General features: G+C 39.1%; 1 protein-coding gene across 3 annotated transcripts in view; it reads right to left on the bottom strand.

Moving 5' to 3' along the window:
• Positions 1–17,414, bottom strand: part of bcar3 (BCAR3 adaptor protein, NSP family member) — a 78,068-nt gene that overhangs the window by 25,137 nt on the left and 35,517 nt on the right. For all 3 annotated transcript variants that reach the window (XM_037115234.1, XM_037115235.1, XM_037115236.1), the window contains 3 exons: positions 13,645–13,840; positions 12,781–13,023; positions 5,535–5,577 (listed from right to left, as the gene is read on the bottom strand). In XM_037115234.1, the coding sequence (XP_036971129.1) occupies positions 5,535–5,577; positions 12,781–13,023; positions 13,645–13,840 (482 nt within the window). The remainder of the gene's footprint in view (positions 1–5,534; positions 5,578–12,780; positions 13,024–13,644; positions 13,841–17,414) is intronic.

The raw sequence follows: 17,414 nt of genomic DNA, 5'->3' as shown, positions 1-17,414 counted from the left end.
ATGACTGATGGACATAGTAGCAATGTATGAAAATCAAAGTGGGTTACTTTTCTCTATTTTTCAAAACACAGTTTAAAAAAAAATCATATAAGAACTCTTTGCACTGACATGTTTTCTTCCAGTCCTCAGGCTATGCAATCAAACTCAAGTAAACATTCTACATGTAGGAGCTTGAAATACATCATTGGATTTTCCGACTGTGACTGGAAGTTTGGTTGACAGGAATGGAATTTTTATAGTTAATCAATAGTATGAAATCAGCCGCAGTCTTGGCATCAGTCTCCTTCTGTACCTAAAGAAAAATGTCAGTGACAATGCTGTTCACACTCCTGGATGAGTCTGGATGTGTGTTTATGCTTGTGATGGGTCATCGATCAGTATAGGACTGTGTTCTTAGTGACCACTGTATTGATTTATGCAACGTGACGCCTACACTGCGTGAGCCCCGTAAAGCATCAATACAAATATGTGCAGTCAGTGGTTACAATATGTTTCATGTGGCTCCAAAGAGAAAGCAAATCCACAAGTTCAGTATTATCAGCCTCAAAGTCAGGTAAAGGTGTACAGAAAATAGAAAAAACTTTCATGACAGGGAAGAACCTACGGAAGCCATAAAGGAGTGAATTTTTTTTTTCCCACACGTGAATTTTTTTTCATGATAATTTTTTTTTCTGAGTCAAGTGAAAGAAATAAGTTTTTCACACAAATGTTTTGTTACTGTGTGTGTGAAAACCAGCGGGAAATGCTTTTGTTTGTTTGTTTGTTTCTGTTATACTCATTTGGACCACAAGAGGTTGAAGTTCAACATAACACTTGTTATTAATTCCTCCATTCATATTGTCCTTTAGCAGTGTGAGGACAGTGAAAGTCGAGGCATTCATCAGCATTACGCACAAGTACCAGCTCAGTATTTCTATATTTACAGCGATCACACTGACATGATGAACTGAATAAGGACATGGAGTGTAATGATTCTGTAAGAGCTCTCAGTGACTTAATTCGAGGCTTTGATAAATCATACAATCCTTATGTGCTTGTGGTGAGGATGTTCCAGATTGGAGAGTGGATCAGTTAGATATCAAACAGTCCCGCCCTCTTCGCTGCAGTAAGGGAATGTGATGATGACACAGCACTGATTGAGGAAATTTTAGATTTAAGATTTGAGTCGGCTAATATTTTTACAACTGAAAGGTGTTTATGGAATAATTACTATACCTCACTGCAACTACAGAAAAAATACAGAAACAGCATTTGGCTAAAATAGTTTTAAACTTTCCATTAGCCAACATATATATATATATATACACACACACACACACACACACACACACACACACACATAAAATCGTCACCAAACCAAAAAAAAGGACACATGTCAAGATGTCAGCACTCCTATTAGTTGCTGATAACCAGACACGTGAGTAACATGGTGAACACTATGATCTATAGAGTCTGACCTAGATCTAAATACTGTTCATCATCCACAGTGACCCTTTCCTCTGTTCTAAACAGGGTGGTATATAGTACACGATAAAGGAAAGTGGCTGTATGTGGACAGTGTGCTAAGCACTGATTTGAAATTGAGGACACTTTTATTTTGCCCAACACAAGTGTGCACTGGGATGACTGAAGACTCATCAGATTATCATTGTTCATCTACTGTAGCTGCTGATGGGTGCTGGATGCTGGCCAGCTGCCTGTGCTGCACGTAGTCTAACAAACTGAATGATTGATTGGTTGTCCAGACAGACACACCCTGAGGGTGACTAGTCGAGCTGAATGGTTGGTGAGCAGGGTGACCAGCTGTTTGGCTGTTCGCTTGACTGCTATTTGAAGTCACGCTGGCTTGCTGACAAACTGGTAAATGTTAAATGAAAAATGTCACACTGCTGTTCGGTTGGCTGACTCCTGATGCATCTACAGTTCTGGTGTCTGACAGTGTTATACTGTAGTACTTTAGGTTGACCACTAGAGTGTACCAGTGTGTATCTTTGCCTATAGGCACTAGTCTCACACTAATTGTATACACAAAGTAAATCCTTTTAGAGATCAATTATTTAATGCCTTGATTGAATAAGTAAACATTTCAACTGATGTTTTACTCACTAAACTATGAATGTGTATGTGTGTATACTGTAAGTGTCATCCACTTTAAGAGTTGAAAACTAATGCAACCTGAGACCACACACACACAGACACACACTCACACACACACACACACACACACACACACACACACACACACACACACACACACACACACACACACACACACACACACATATGCACAGAGCATTATTGTCTTTCCCATGAGGGTCGAGCAACTTGATGTTTTCAAGTCAAAGACAGAGTGGAGATGAAAGAAATAGAGCAAAAGAGGGAGAGTCTTTTAGAACAGACTGAGTCAAAGAGGAGTTGTGTGGGAATAGTGGGGACTACTGCAGAATAGTCTTTCTTTCTTTCTTTCTTTCTTTCTTTCTTTCTTCACTATCAGTCAATTAGTTAAAGTTTAAATAATTTGAAAAACATATGGTATTATACTGCCATCTGTTGTACAAGAAGATGTTCAGTTCATTTTATTAGATACATTTTGTTTAATTGGTGATAAAATTGATCTATTTTGCCACAGCACATCTGTTTTGTCTCTGCAAAACTGCAGGAATGGTTTGATCAGATTTGACTGACAGCGATTTTTATATGCAATATCACATTTGCTCACATGGAAAGAGCGCAAATAAAACATACATTTCTAATGTGAAATAGTCGAAACTCTTGCAGGAATAATCACATGTTCATGCAGAATCGCATTGCTGATAGTAGGAAGCTGATTCAGAAAATAGGTTTTCAGAGTCTTTAAGACCTTAAGACTTACAATAAAGACCTTTGGTTTAACAAGCCCTTCTCTGTATCATTTCCTAATTCCCTTCAGAGACTAGATTCAGCCAGTGTTCAGTTTGGCCAAATTTCCCAACATTTTACCACATTTTAGCTACATGAGCCCCACTGAAATGCATGTATTTTCTATCTGTGAATGTGACGATGTGAGTAGCTAAAAGATCATATCACAGTGCGTGTGTTAACCAGACTAAAATACTTATAAAGATGCAACAATTAGTTGATTGAAAGAAATTGTGCCTTTTTAGCTGGTCATAAATTAGCTGGTTCCATCTTCTAATTGTAAGAATTTGCTGCATTATGTTGTCATTTATGACATCAAGCAAGTATCCTAAACTTTTGAGCTATTTGTTAGATTGGAAGATGTCACTTTAATATCTGGGAAATTGTGAAAAGCATTTTATTGTTACAACTTTTGACAGTTTGCAAACTAAACAATCAATCAATTAATTACTATCCTTTTCTGAACGCCCTAATATCTGGTGACATTTTAGTGAGTAGATTTATTTTAAATTTTTTGTGTCTGTGCTGTGAATCCTACATTAACTTTCCTCTGCAGCCTTTATTTCACTTCTCTTCATGTCTACTCTAACCTTTTGTTGTAATTTCAGTATTTATGGTGCAGTTGTTCTCCACAGACACTTCCTTCCCTGCGTGCATCCATCCTACACAATGTACAAAACCGATGGCCTCACGGCACTAAACAATGCAAAGGTCATCGCAATGTTAATGTACTTTTGACCTTTCTCCCGGATATGACACAGAACACCTGCACAGTCAGTACATGTGTGCGTGCATTAACATATGAGTTTTCCTGGAAAGTGGAAATGCAAACACACCTGGAGTACCAGAGCTGTCATCAACACTTTCACATGTACTGTATTATATAATACCTAGGACACAGAAGCTCCATTTGCAGTCAGCACGCACACTCACACACACTGTTGACACATGCACACAAAGCTAATTTGACCAAATAAAACTACCCACAAGTACTGTTTGTATATGTGTGCGTGTGCAGGTTTGAGTGTGTGTGTGTGCTTCTCTGTGTGTGTATGGTTGGCTCCCACATGTGCAACCTGCTCTCGTGGGAAGAACTGAGTTTGCTTTTCAGACTGAGGTGTTAGCATCCAAACATATGAGCTAATAGACAGAGGAAAGAAGTGATGGATGGGAAAGGGAGTGGGATGGATGGTTGGGGGGATGGAGAGGAGAAGAGATAAGGTGTTACAGAGAGAAAAAACCCATGGTAAAGAAAGGGAAAATCTCAGTTTCTTTACATATTTGTAGCTATAATGTAATATGTAAGCTTTAATAAGAATTATTGCTGATGCAGATACTAATATATGCACATATTTTAGTCCACCTGATTGCAGAAAATATCAAGTTTCTCCCGCTGAGGAATTAATGCCATTGTTATTATGCCACTACTCTGACGGCCTAGATGAAGACATAAATGCATAGAGACAGAATAAACTAATTAGTGAATGTTTAGCATTGCATGCACATAACTAAGGCATCTCATTGCCTGTAATATTGAGAGAATTTTTCATTTGGGCCTGATGGTGATATTCCTTTTAAAAGCCTTTAACAGCAGATACAGATGATGTGCCAATATGACCATGAATCCCTTATTTTTAGAAAGACAAAAAAATCTTGGATTCTCTTGGATCAGTGTTGCCTTAACACAAAAAGCACAATAATTAGGCTAAATGCAGTAATAAATGGGATCTTGATCATACGTTTAATGCCTCACAGAAGCAGGACAGGGTAAGTGTAATAAGGACATAGACCAAAGGAGATAAAAACATAAAGCATATCATATGTCAGCTAAATGATATTGTGATAATGGAATGATCACCCCTCAGTCATCACCTCACTTTGACTGAGGAAAGCCGGGACTCAGCTGGTGTTTATGTGAATATGATTTACAGCAGTGTGACAGTAAACACACAGTGGCAGATATATGATTTAGAGGTGTGTTACCCTTGTAGCCCGGGGGCAATTGGATTAACTTATGAGTAATGTTTACATTGCAGCCAGCAGAAACAGGTGAATGTAATATCATATCCAGCTTCAGCCGATTAAAGTCACTGATGGTGATGGATTCAATCAATTTTCAAGACTTGGACTAAACATTTTAAATGTTATGTAACCCAGCAAGTCTTTTAGACGAGCGAGTGGTACTGTAGGCACCACCAAAATTCCTTCCAACATAAAGAACAGATTTGCTCTCACAACTTCATGGACAATTTGCTAAATCGGTTGGAACCTAATGGCTGCGTTGAACATAACTTATGGGTGCTTATGGGTGTTTGTGCATCTTGTATCTTTGTGCCGTACATCCAGTCCCAGAGATACTTTGTTTGCAACTACTGAAAGTCAGTGCACTATGTATACATGTCTGCAGAGTGATAAGAAAAAAAGTTCTGTGCAAAATAAATCCCTCTTTCTGTGTACAGTGCCACAACCAACCTATCTTCAACACTTCCCATGTTTTTTTAATGAAAACAATAAATCCAGACAGACATAGTTGGCATGGTTCAAAAAATACAACAACCCAGGTGTTATTCACAGTTAGCAGCTATAGCAGTTTTGTTTATATTCTCTAAATAAACACGCATATTTGTCGTTCTTACCTTAACATAGTCCACCGTGGCGTCTAGGCTGGCCGCGGGCTCTCTGGGGAACACAGACAAAGACATGGTCCGGTTTAGTGAACACATCTTCCTGCTGAACCCAAACTGCTGCGTGTCGATCTTCAGTTACTGCTGAGTTGGTTGTGTTAAAGTCCAGGTGGGTCCTTGACTGGTGCTGATGCTGTGTCTTTAGGGACTCAGACACTGATCAGCTCCTTTATGAGATGATATAGTTCAGTAGAGGTCTGGCAATCTTTTTTTTTTTTTTAAGTTTACAAGGATGTCACTTGTCCAAACAAGCCACCATGTTAGCCATATGCTAGAACAAAAAGTACAGCGCTACTGTAAAGCTGGCATACAGAGGTAACTGTAATCGTAATGCTGTCCTAAGTGTCCCAAGTTCCTCTGAACGAACAAAGTAAAATAAAACCAAACCTCACAATGAGCTGCTTTAAATCAGAGTCTTTCTCTGTCTCACTCACTGTCTGTCTCTCACTCTTTCTTTTTCTCACTCAGTGGTAAACATGTTCACTCACTGCCTGCCTGACTTGGCCTCCCTCCCTCCCTCACTTTCTCTCTCTCCTCCCCCACCATAACACACATCACAGCCACACGCCTACCACTGAGAGTCCACTGACAAATTCACAGAGAGGTTAGAGTACACAAGCAGCAACAGAAGCTTGTCTTTTTTCAATTTCTTGCTTTTTGGACTTTCTCATATTTCTTCATTTTTCCAAAACCTGTTTATAACTGCGTCAGACAGGAGATTGACAAATTCTATATATGTTACCTTGACTCTCTCTTGTTGAAGTTTTCTAAGCCTTTTTTAGACACTGTTTACCAGAAAAAAACAATTTCATGCACTGTCTCTTGTTTGTTTTGCCCAGCCTTATAAGGTCTTTATATAGTTTTCATATAGTTGACATCTCACTAACGTAAACCCCATTATTTCTATTGCTTTCCATCTTTGCCTTCAGTATTGGTACATGAGAGAGTCCAGAGTCAGAGTCTGTCTCTACAGGAAGCTTACAGGCAGGAGCTCAGCAAAAGAGGTAATTAGCTGAAATCCTCGACTACCTTAGCAAGGTTGGTAGTTTAAATCCCTTAAGCCTACACTGGTGTTCCCACGGGAATATTAGCACAGTCCATTACTTACCAAACTAAATATGTTTAGCTCTAAGCCCTCTCGATTTAATATGGGCACAAATAATGAGTGGGATTTAGTTATGTAACTAAACAGAAGCCTCCATTCACAACAATGTATAGTCATTATTCAGAGAAGATGGAGTGTGCAGGCCTCTCCATCACACTCAGGAGCTACGACAGAGCAATAGAGGATTCCGATCCTGTGCCAGGTCCTCAGACCTCTAATCCAACATATCCTGACATCTACCCCACAGTATATGAACACAAATCTACGCTGAGGTGGTGTCTGATGGTAGCAGGAACACAGTGAAATACTGATCATCAAGGTTGGCTGTTATTGTTTTATCATAGCATTAACATCTGTGAGAGTTTTCTATATTAACAACAGAAAGCTGAAGTGCTCACCAGTAGGCCTGTCATGATAATCATCAACTTAACTTACATATGTTATCTGATAAATTTATCAATGTATGTAAATGGCTTTGATCAGTTTTGCTGAACTCTACACTGCATTTTGTGTTTACATGTTTGCTTACAGAAAAATGTCACCATCATTTCAGCCAAAACGACATCAGAATAACTTGACTGATTTGATGATTTTCCAGTTATCGTAAGAGCAGCACCTAAGGATCTTCACACTACTTACACTTTATTGATTCATGTGTAATGTATTTAGGATATTTTAATATTTTTTACACATTCCAATCTCGGGAGTTCCGGTTATGACGTGGTGATGAGAAGTAGCAGAGCCCATGTGCTCCGGTAAAATACATCAGTATATATAAGTAAAAACGTTTGTTTAATTTTGTAAAAAGTCTACGTCGAGTGATATAAGCGCACGATATAAGTAGGATCCAAAATGAGATTGAGTAAACCCAGTACAAGAGAAGAAAGGAGATGATGACCCAGAGTTAGTTCTAGCTGAATCCTCCGAAACCCAAGCTAGGGATGAAGGAATTTTAACAGCTATTCATGCTCTTCGAAAAGACTTCTCTGCCCAGCTCCAAGACGTTATCACCTCGAATCAAAGAAGCCATAGATTCCTTCTCTAAAAGACTAAGTGGGGCCGAGTCATCTACATCAGTATAAGTTCCACTGAGGACCAACTGAACAACCTAGAGACCGTCTCTGCAACCACTCAAAGAAAGGTGCTTGCACTCACCAGGTCAGTGGAGGCCCTGGCACCTACTTAGCCACAGAGTGACATTACTGGAGGCGATTTATCAGATTGCATGCAGTTTCCTCTAGAGCAACAAAAGGCTACATTTCAGAGGCAAAAATTGTACTTTTTACTTTACTTTTTCACTTAATTTATCTGACATTTGTAGTCACTAGTTACATTTCAAGACTTGATGCAAAAACAATGATAACAAACCATCATGGTTTGTGTGTAAAATACATCATACTATCCAGAACAGCATATATAATAATTTAGATCACCTCCACTTTTACAAACTATAGTAGTAAATGTTAATTACAAATGAATGCATCAGTAGTAACAATAATATTATATATAACAGTTTAAACTGGGCTATTTTTTTGACATTATGAGTATGTTTGATACTGTAGATATATGTGACTTATAATACTTGTATACTTGTATAATACTATAATACTTAATAGGACTAATGCATTAATTGCAGGATTTTTACTAGTTGTAAACACCTGGTTCACGGTCTCATTTGTGTTCTACATGCACATCATGGTAGAGTAGCATACACATTCTTAGATGAGAAAAAAGGAGGAAGTCTGAGGAGGAGAAAAGCATGACAATTCTGCGTTCTCAAATATAACTAAATTCAGATGTTCAGTTTGATACTGACAACTCATTTTATTTGTATGTGTTGCTTCGTTGGAGTCAGTGATTTACTGGACCTTTGATTGGCCCCAAACTGTCCCCACAGCAACCACCTGCCCCTCGTAACCTTGCCATGGCTCTCTGGTCTGAGGTAGGAGCAATGAGAATCGCCACATACCAGACAACACCCATATAAACCCTCCTGTAGTTGAAAGTGCTACAACTGAGGGAAATTCCCTTTTCTACTCACGGAGGTCAAAGGTCAGGCACACAAACAAAGTGGGAGCCCTGAAGCTGATAGAAATAGGGTCTTAAATACAGGTTAAGGATGGTTTCTCCGCTTGTATCCTGATGGATGTTTTCCATATTTTCTCTCCCTGATAAGGTTTACTAAGCCTGACTATAAATGAGCTGAAACAAAGTATTGTGAGAGTAAGAAGGCCAGGCATTCCAGACTACACAAGCTGACCACAGCTAACTTGGCCTTTTTCTGCCCATACTGCTGAAACAGCATCAGACGCCGGATTTTTCTGCATCTACAACCACAAAACTGACCTGCAGCACAGACAAGAGACGAAGCGACGAAGACTGGAAGCGAGTGAGAGGAAAAAAAATAACACGAGTAGGGAGGGGAGAAACAGGCAACATTCGCCACAGTCTTTTTCTGGCTACTGTTGTTCTTTGCTCTTCACCACACAATACTCAGCATGACCACAACTGGTTTCAGTGACGGACTACACCATATTTGTGTGAGTGGGAGAGAGTGAGAGAGAAGGACAGAACGTGACGGACAGACAGTAGGAAGAGTACAGCACAGCATGCAGAATCTGCAGGCAGCCTCCAGAGGTCAGTATGTTTTCAGAATAAAGATCAGCAGCTTCAGTGAAAAGTTAACAGCTGTTTTTCCAATCCACAGCTCAAAATAAATCGACAAAATGAACGTAATATAATCAATGTACAATACTTAAATGGCATTGCATAAGACACGCACATCAATCAGTCTAAGTCTGGAAAGAAAACAAATAGAAAGTGAAAGTAGATTCTTCTTTGTTTTCCAAGATGTTCCTGGCGCCATCTCCCCACTTTCTACTGATGTGGCCAAATTCCATAATAGATCCTAATTTTTAGGGTTTTGAGTATGACAGGTCTCCACAAAGAAGTGACACAAATATTTTTAAAAAAACTGCTCCGTGAACATCTTACTGTTGCAAACAATAGGGGGCAATGTTATTTCAAAGATGCAGTTTGATTAATGGTAGTCAGACTTAACAAGTCTTCTCTTGTTTGTTCTAAATGCTAAAATGATATGATTATTGACAATGATAAAGCGTAAGTGTTTTGTATAGAAATTGTAATACATATATTTTATGACAATAACACTTGAACTGTGCATATGTTAGAATGTCAATTGAAATGTATCTAATTTGAAATTGGGATGCAGTACAGGTGTTAGTACCTCCTTTTTTTTCTCTCTGCATCTCATTGTGCCATTCCAATGATAGCACAAGCCACTAAGAAAAAAAGTTGTTAGAACTGAGGGCGCTGTAGGAATTTTAGGCTCATCTGGTGACTCTCAAATCTGGTACCGATATCAGGATCTTACTTTCCACTACAGGTTTCCTATACAAGGCAAACACATGTTTCCAGTGCTTACATTACTGTAATTTTTGAAGTATTTCACAACAGCAAATATATATATTTTTTTTGCTTTAAACGGAAAATATATATATTTCTCTTACTAGATATGAGTCTCTGTTGACCCCATACCTTTTCATCTCACACCTCTCATTTGCAGAAATAAGTCATCCCTCTATTACAACCTGACCTCTGCCTTCCTCAGTTCGTCAGGGTAATCAGGTATGAACACATTTGGATTTTTAGTTGATTAATATTTCAATCTTTGCCATTGAAAGGAGAACATAATGTATACATTCATAAATAGTATAGTGTAGAGACTACTGATACATACATTGTATAAAATTTGACTGCATAAACTGGGGCTACAGTAATGTTGAGGGGCGGCCTACAGTGCTATGTAAGAATAAGTCGGCATCAGCTGTATCAAGGCTAATGTCAAAATGTTGAAGATACAAGGTTTGGTCTTATTTGGTCTAAAAATGAAAAAAGTGAATCCATTCAGAAGGATTTGAACTTCAGCTTATTTATGTTGATGAAAGGAAGAGTTTAATGTGTCAACAGTCTGTCACCGTCCATCTCTTCTCAATCCCCTCTGATCCCTCTCTTTGCCCTGCTCCTTTTGATTCATTCTCTCTGCTGTCTCCCTCTACCTCCCCCTCTTCTGCTCCTGGTGGTCTGCTGACTGCCCGCAGAGGTCAACAGAAAAGATAAACTGACCAATCAGAAGCTAGTGCAACATAAGGTCAGGGGTCATAGGTCAGCTGACAGCATGAGCAATGGAAAGTCAAGACCGACTGGCCAGTGGTTACATTCCTTAGAGATATACACGCACCTATCTTTTTATAGAAAACTCAACTGTGAACTGTGTGGAGCTTCAAAGCATCATAAGTCAGCTGAGAAGAATGTCTGGAATTTTGTCAAACTACAGTTTAAGTTTAAAAACGAGTGCATTTAAATCCAACATTAAAATTAGGGACTTTTGTTCTTAACTACATAACAAAGTGCAGACAATCTGTAAGGGCAGTTCTTTGAAAAGAAAACTTGAAGGCCACTTTTAAATGGGATGAGATCTTACTTTCAAGGTTTAAGTATTTTCAAGTAGATGACAGAATACCTTGTGTAATCACAAAACCTAATGGACTCAAAATATCGGTCCAAAACATTAAACTTAAGGCCAAGGAGTTGATTGTCAATGAGCAAAATAAGCTAACAAAGAGAGAAATAAATATAGACACAGATCAAAATGTGTGCATAAGATATCTGTCACACCTCCTTTGTAGTTGTGAAACTGTCAGGTGGGGCTGACATTAGTTGATGGTACAAAACAACACCAACCAAGACTCAGCTACAGAAACACATCTTAATCTCCGGTGACGCATTTGATGTAATTTTCAACTCACTAAGCTCATTTACAGATAAACAGAAACTAAGGGCTGGAAACAAACTTGACTCTTGTCTAATTTGGTTGATATTTCAATAATAAGAAGTAGAAGGGCAGTGCACCAATAAAAAAACTTCAAGAAGAAAGGTCCAACAACAGAGTGAGAGCATGATCCTGTTCATTATTTAGCCACCTGCACAGGTTAAATTTGACCTGGACAAATTGTCCTGCTGTATGTCAGCAGTCTATGAAATGTAACCCACACAGAGGCAGAAAGATGGAGAGAGTAGACAAAGAGCTCACAGTAATCTCTGATCTGTCCTGCCACACCCTGACCTACAAAGGTAACCCAACTGCTGGGGGCTGCCACACGCACCCACAAACACACACACATGCACGCAAAGCTGGCTACATCAGATACTGTCTGTTGTAACTCTACACTATAGATAGAAAGATGGGAGGACATGATGAGGGATGAGGTGTGTGTGTTCCCTCTGAAGTCTGGTTAACTGCTTCACCCCCCCACGCCCAGGGCTCTTTACAGACTTGCCCATCTCCATCCAAACTCTCTCTCTGAGTTCTTGCTCTAAAGAGAAACAGTTTGCGTGAATGAAGTGTTTCCTCAAGAACATGGCGAGTGTCAGGTGCTTAAAAGTACCATAATAATGCTCAAACTGACATGACATGCCTTTTAAGAAATAATCCACCAAATGTCTAAAGTTGGATGAAGTGGATAAAGTGGATTCCAATAGTGACCCACAGTCACAACAGCAACAACTCTGTCAAAATATATCATAAGAGAAAATTAGTGCAACTGGGATTTCGTAACCGGCAAAATACAGTGCAAGGCCCACTTGCTGGATAAGAGGTTTACTTTCGATAAAAACTAAACTTAACAATTTCAGACACAGTCGGTAGAACCTCTGTATCCCTAAGCCTTTTTTTTTTTGGTGAGCCTTGTTTTAGGTGGTTAAATTTCACTTTTTCTCTGGACCCCATTCACTGCAGTACAAAGCTGAGCATCTGGGCTGGAACGGCTCTCTACTTCTCCAAACTGAGGCTGTGCTGATCAGTGATCACAGTAGGGAACATAATAGACATGTATACACCCTGGAAATAATTCTGTACACAGTAGTTAAAACTCCAAATATATGGTTCCGGTGAAGTGTTCCTTTAAATGTGTTACAGTGTCATTTATTCATAATATTGTTGGGCAATATGGACCTAAATTTGTTGTTAATCACAAGAGAAGTACATTGGGATATGTTTCTTCATGTGTTTACCTGTAACCATGGAAGTCATCAATGATATTTTGGACCAGTGGAGAGGTCATGGGTTGATGGATGTGTCCAGGAGAAAGTGACGTGTTCTGCTGTGTGTTATTTGCTCTGGGGTCCCAGGTATAGTTTCCATGGATAAGGCTGGCCCCTCCTCTCTTGCGTCGAGGCAGAGTTCCATGAATGGAGATTGGGTGGTATGCAGCAGCGGGCATCTCTGATAAGCTGCTGCCCTGTCCTGGAGGGAGACTGGGGGAAGGAAAATGGAAGTCCTGAAGCAAGCTCAACCAAATTAAACAAACTAAAACTGAAGACTTCTGTTTTTAAAAAATCGTCCAGATACGTTTTTGTTTTCTCAAACCCTTCTGTTGTCCTTTATGATTCCACATATGCACCTCAAGGTAAGAAATACTTGTCTTTACTCACAAGTATCGACTTGTTCCAGACTTCACTGAGGAGGTTTGATGTTGCTTACTGTATACACTATAATATACTTAGATGTTTATGTCTGTTCAACATCAAATGGAAATATGTGATGTCACGTACATCATTGTATGGAACCATTTTTGGTGGGTTTGGACGGGGTTTGTCCACACAGCAGTTATAATACAAAGGATAGAGAATAGGAAGATGATTACTTTTGACATTTTCTTTCTTGGGAACCAAACTGTTTTGTTTTGATCTGCTAACTATACTTAATACAAGTATTTGGTTTAAACATGAATCTTCAATTTCTTAAAATGTGAAAAGTCAGTATACATTATACAGGCTTGTTTAACTCATTAATTCAGTTAGACCAAGAATTGCTGCAAGGGTTCTTTGAAGACCAGTGTTTTTGTGCTGTGAGCCACTGTTGGTCACCCATCTCACCCAGGTCTGGAGCTGAGGAGGTCCATAGAGGAGGCGAGGGAGGCCTGTAGCCTCCTGGAGGAGCAGGTGCTGCTGCTGGGGGCACCGAGGGAGTTGGAGGGGACTCCAGGGTGTGCAGTGCCTCCTCCGAGGGTGTGGTGTGCATGGAGGGACCTGGGCAGACTGGCAAAACGCCCCTCTGCCATCATCCTTAACTCTGGAAAGAAACACACAAGGAAACACAAAGTCAGACAGAGAAGACTTGAATCCAGTATTTGGATTTTGCTTTGGATTTGTAAAGTTGAGTTACTGTATATACAAAGATTTTTAATAGCTATATTAAGGTGATTAACAGAGAAAAGCAAGTAATTATTCTCACAGAGGAAGTTCCTTCAGATGTGTTTTACCTCTACATTCTTTCAACACACAGTTATGTAACCATGGGATGAGATTTAATGCTACATTGCTGTAAGACATATGAGCTCAAACACACAAACACATACTGACATACAATACTTACTGAGATGTTATATTGTGATAGACACATAGTGAGAACCAGTACAACAGGTGCCTCCAGCACCACCAGTACACTCACATGGCTGACACACTTAAATTACCTCCCCCAACGACATACATACAAAATACACATGGGGGGATAAAGCTTGTCATAACATAACATCAAGCCACAGTTTCAGCTAAGTAATGTGATTCTGACTCTGTCAAATCTGAATGAAAGGGAATTTCCTGAGGTGGTTGTAGAGACGACCAAGACTGAGATGGTGACATTTATTTTAATTAAGTGTGTTTTATGAGGAATGAACAAGGCAATTAAGACTGCCTTAAGAGAAGAGAGAAACTTGACTTCTGAAGGTGTTTGGTTGTATTTTCTGTTTGGTAAGGATAATAGGTAGATTTTATGAGTTTATTTATGACACTAAAAGCTAAGAGAGAGCTTGCAAAGCACATAAAAAACTTTCCACTGGCATAAATCTCTCGGCTGAAACTACTGTATGTGGGCTATCAGACAAAGTGGTATAACGTGACAGGACAGGCTGAGGTTACTTGTTTAGCAACAATACATAGATGTATTTGACATGACAATGACAGTGTTGTTTCTTCAACATTCTGTTGATTACATTTTATGATTTAAACCCTCTAAAGGTAAACATATTGCAGTTACATGAAAAGGACCTGAGCTTAATTAAACAACCAGTAGTTTGTAGATGGACTGGTCGTAAAGCCAAGCAGATTTCAACAGGCTTCCCACTGGTGGATGTGAAAAGAGAAGAGAAGTCTGACCCTCTGCCTCAGTATTTTTCACCAACAAACTCTGAATGTCATGCTTAAAATTCTTCCTATACCAATGGGGCTTCTACTCCAAATTCTTCTCTAAAAATATAAAGAGGAAGAAACTATTTTTCTTTGCCTTGTCCAAGATCTTGGACAAAGCATTTTCTCTTGGATCTTGTCCAATGAAGAACAGACAAGCAGCTATAAATACAGGGACATGGACAGGACAGATAGGTTGGCAGTGACGGAACGCTTTAGACAGGTTCTTGATAAATTCCCCTGCCATGTGATGATGACTGGACAGCATGCTATCTTCTGCTCTGAATCACTCTCCATGCAGCAATTAGTCATACTGTACAAACTAAAATACGATCAGCTGACAGACATGTTGGCAGACTGGATGGTATAAGATTTTGAAATCCCTCTGGACACTAAATTCTCCTTACCTCCCCCTCTAGTCTAATCAAACCTAAGAATCTGAGTGGAATAGCTAAGCTGGTGTTTGTTATTGTGTCTCCATTTGGCCAACCTGATAAGGATCAGAGAAAGCAGACTGGAGAGGAAACTGCTTGGCTTAGAACTGTAGTAGTCTTGCCAGATGCAGTCACTGACAAAAAGGCGCTAAAGGCAATCAACATGGCTGCTGGTGAAAAATAACTTGAAGTCAAGAGGATCTAGTGTAAAAGTGATCACTTGATATCATTGTGTTCTTACTGGTTATAAACAAAAATGTCACTGAAAGTGCATATTTTGTTTATTTTCAGTTAGTGAAGATTTCATCAGTGATGTTGACAGCGATTGCACCCATATCCTTATATGTTATAGTCTCCCTCAATGTCCCACCCACAGCACTAACTGATTGGTTTCACTTCATTTCAAATAATGGTTAATCAAAACTGAGGGCTATGTCACAGACGGGCAGGTGGCTCCAATCAGCTCTGCACAGACATTAAGGGAATTAATAATAAAAAAGTTCTGTAAAACTGTATTTCACTAACTGATGGTTAAAAAACTAAAAAGTTAGACTCTAAAGTTCAAGTTAAGTTTGCTCAGAGTATTAACTGCCACTGACTGTTATCAGTTAATCAAAACTTCAACCCCTTTACTCATTATATGAAGTCTTTAACATGGCAGCTATCCACCAAGCATGAGACACCGCTGCAAAAACATTTCATATCATGTTATGGCCCACTTAGCATAAAAGTGCAGCATTCTGTTTGAAAAGACAGAACTAGCGAAGTGAACAAGTAGCCAATATTTGACATTATTTGGCATACAGTTGGGCAGCCATTCCTAATTTTAACCCATTCATTATCATCAAACTCTCTGAACAATGCCCAACACATTTGAAACCATTGCTCCCAGCCAGAGTAACAAGAATGACATCTTTATCAACTGAACCAAACATGCTAATCAATTTAACATTATTCAACAAGACAAAAAAGAGAGGGAAAAAAGCAGTGTTAATCTGTAAACCTAATAAATCTACCAGAGTTACCGGCCAGCAGCAAGTTTGTTGAGGTGTATTAATTCTGGAGGCGGCTGCCACCCCAGGTTTCCAAGCTGCCCTCACTTAAAATGATCAATGTCGGAAAACAATATAACACAAAATATTAATTTCACATCTTTATCTTTATCATCTTTTTAACATGCAACAAACGCAGTTGTCCAATCGTGATGCCTGATTATGTCCGCATCCCAGGATGGAAGCAAAGGAAGAAAATAAACATTTTCAAATTTCCTCCACTATGAAGAGCTTTCAGTGTCAGGCTTTTTCCTGATATTTGTGCAAGTGCAGCTGTGACCATCTGGCACACTGGGACAAATGCCCTATTTGCTGCAAGAGAAAACCTGAGTAACTAGTATTTACATTTCAAGCAGAATGTAACTTACATTATTAACATTACATCAATGTCATCCAGCCTGCAGGTGCTACTGTGTGATGTGATTCGGGGATGGTTCACAGCATGCAGCCTACGCAAAATACTGTTGTCCATAAGCTAATGTTATCATTTGAACGTTATGATCCTTATTTTAACTCTTAACTTAGCCCTTTCTGATGACAATGTCATATGTGGGGGAGCTCTGATAGAAATATAGGAAAATGTTTAAATATATTTCCAGGACAACACAAGGGGCCATTTTGCCTTTTCTCTCATTTTCCATGTGTTTTCCATGAAAATTGGTCAACTATTTTACAGGTTTTCCAGGACTTGAGGAACCATGTGTAAGCAATAGTAGAGTAGATAGTGGAGCTATTACAAGAGTAAATGATAACAGCAAAAGACTACCCATTATCAACAGTATAAACAGCATTCAAAGAGTTCAATTTAGGAAATTCTGTTTGTTTTTACCTCTGGGACTCAAATGGGAGAATCAATGTTTTGCCTATTTTAACCAAGAGACCAGGACCACAGGGAAGCATCTACCCTCCAAGATTGTGATTGATTTATTTAACTATAGCATATTTGATAGGGACGGATACAATATGCATAGATAAA

The sequence above is a fragment of the Acanthopagrus latus genome, chromosome 11 (genome assembly GCF_904848185.1).
Source record: "Acanthopagrus latus isolate v.2019 chromosome 11, fAcaLat1.1, whole genome shotgun sequence".
NCBI lineage: Eukaryota > Metazoa > Chordata > Actinopteri > Spariformes > Sparidae > Acanthopagrus > Acanthopagrus latus.
This window is presented reverse-complemented; position numbering and strand designations above follow the sequence as displayed.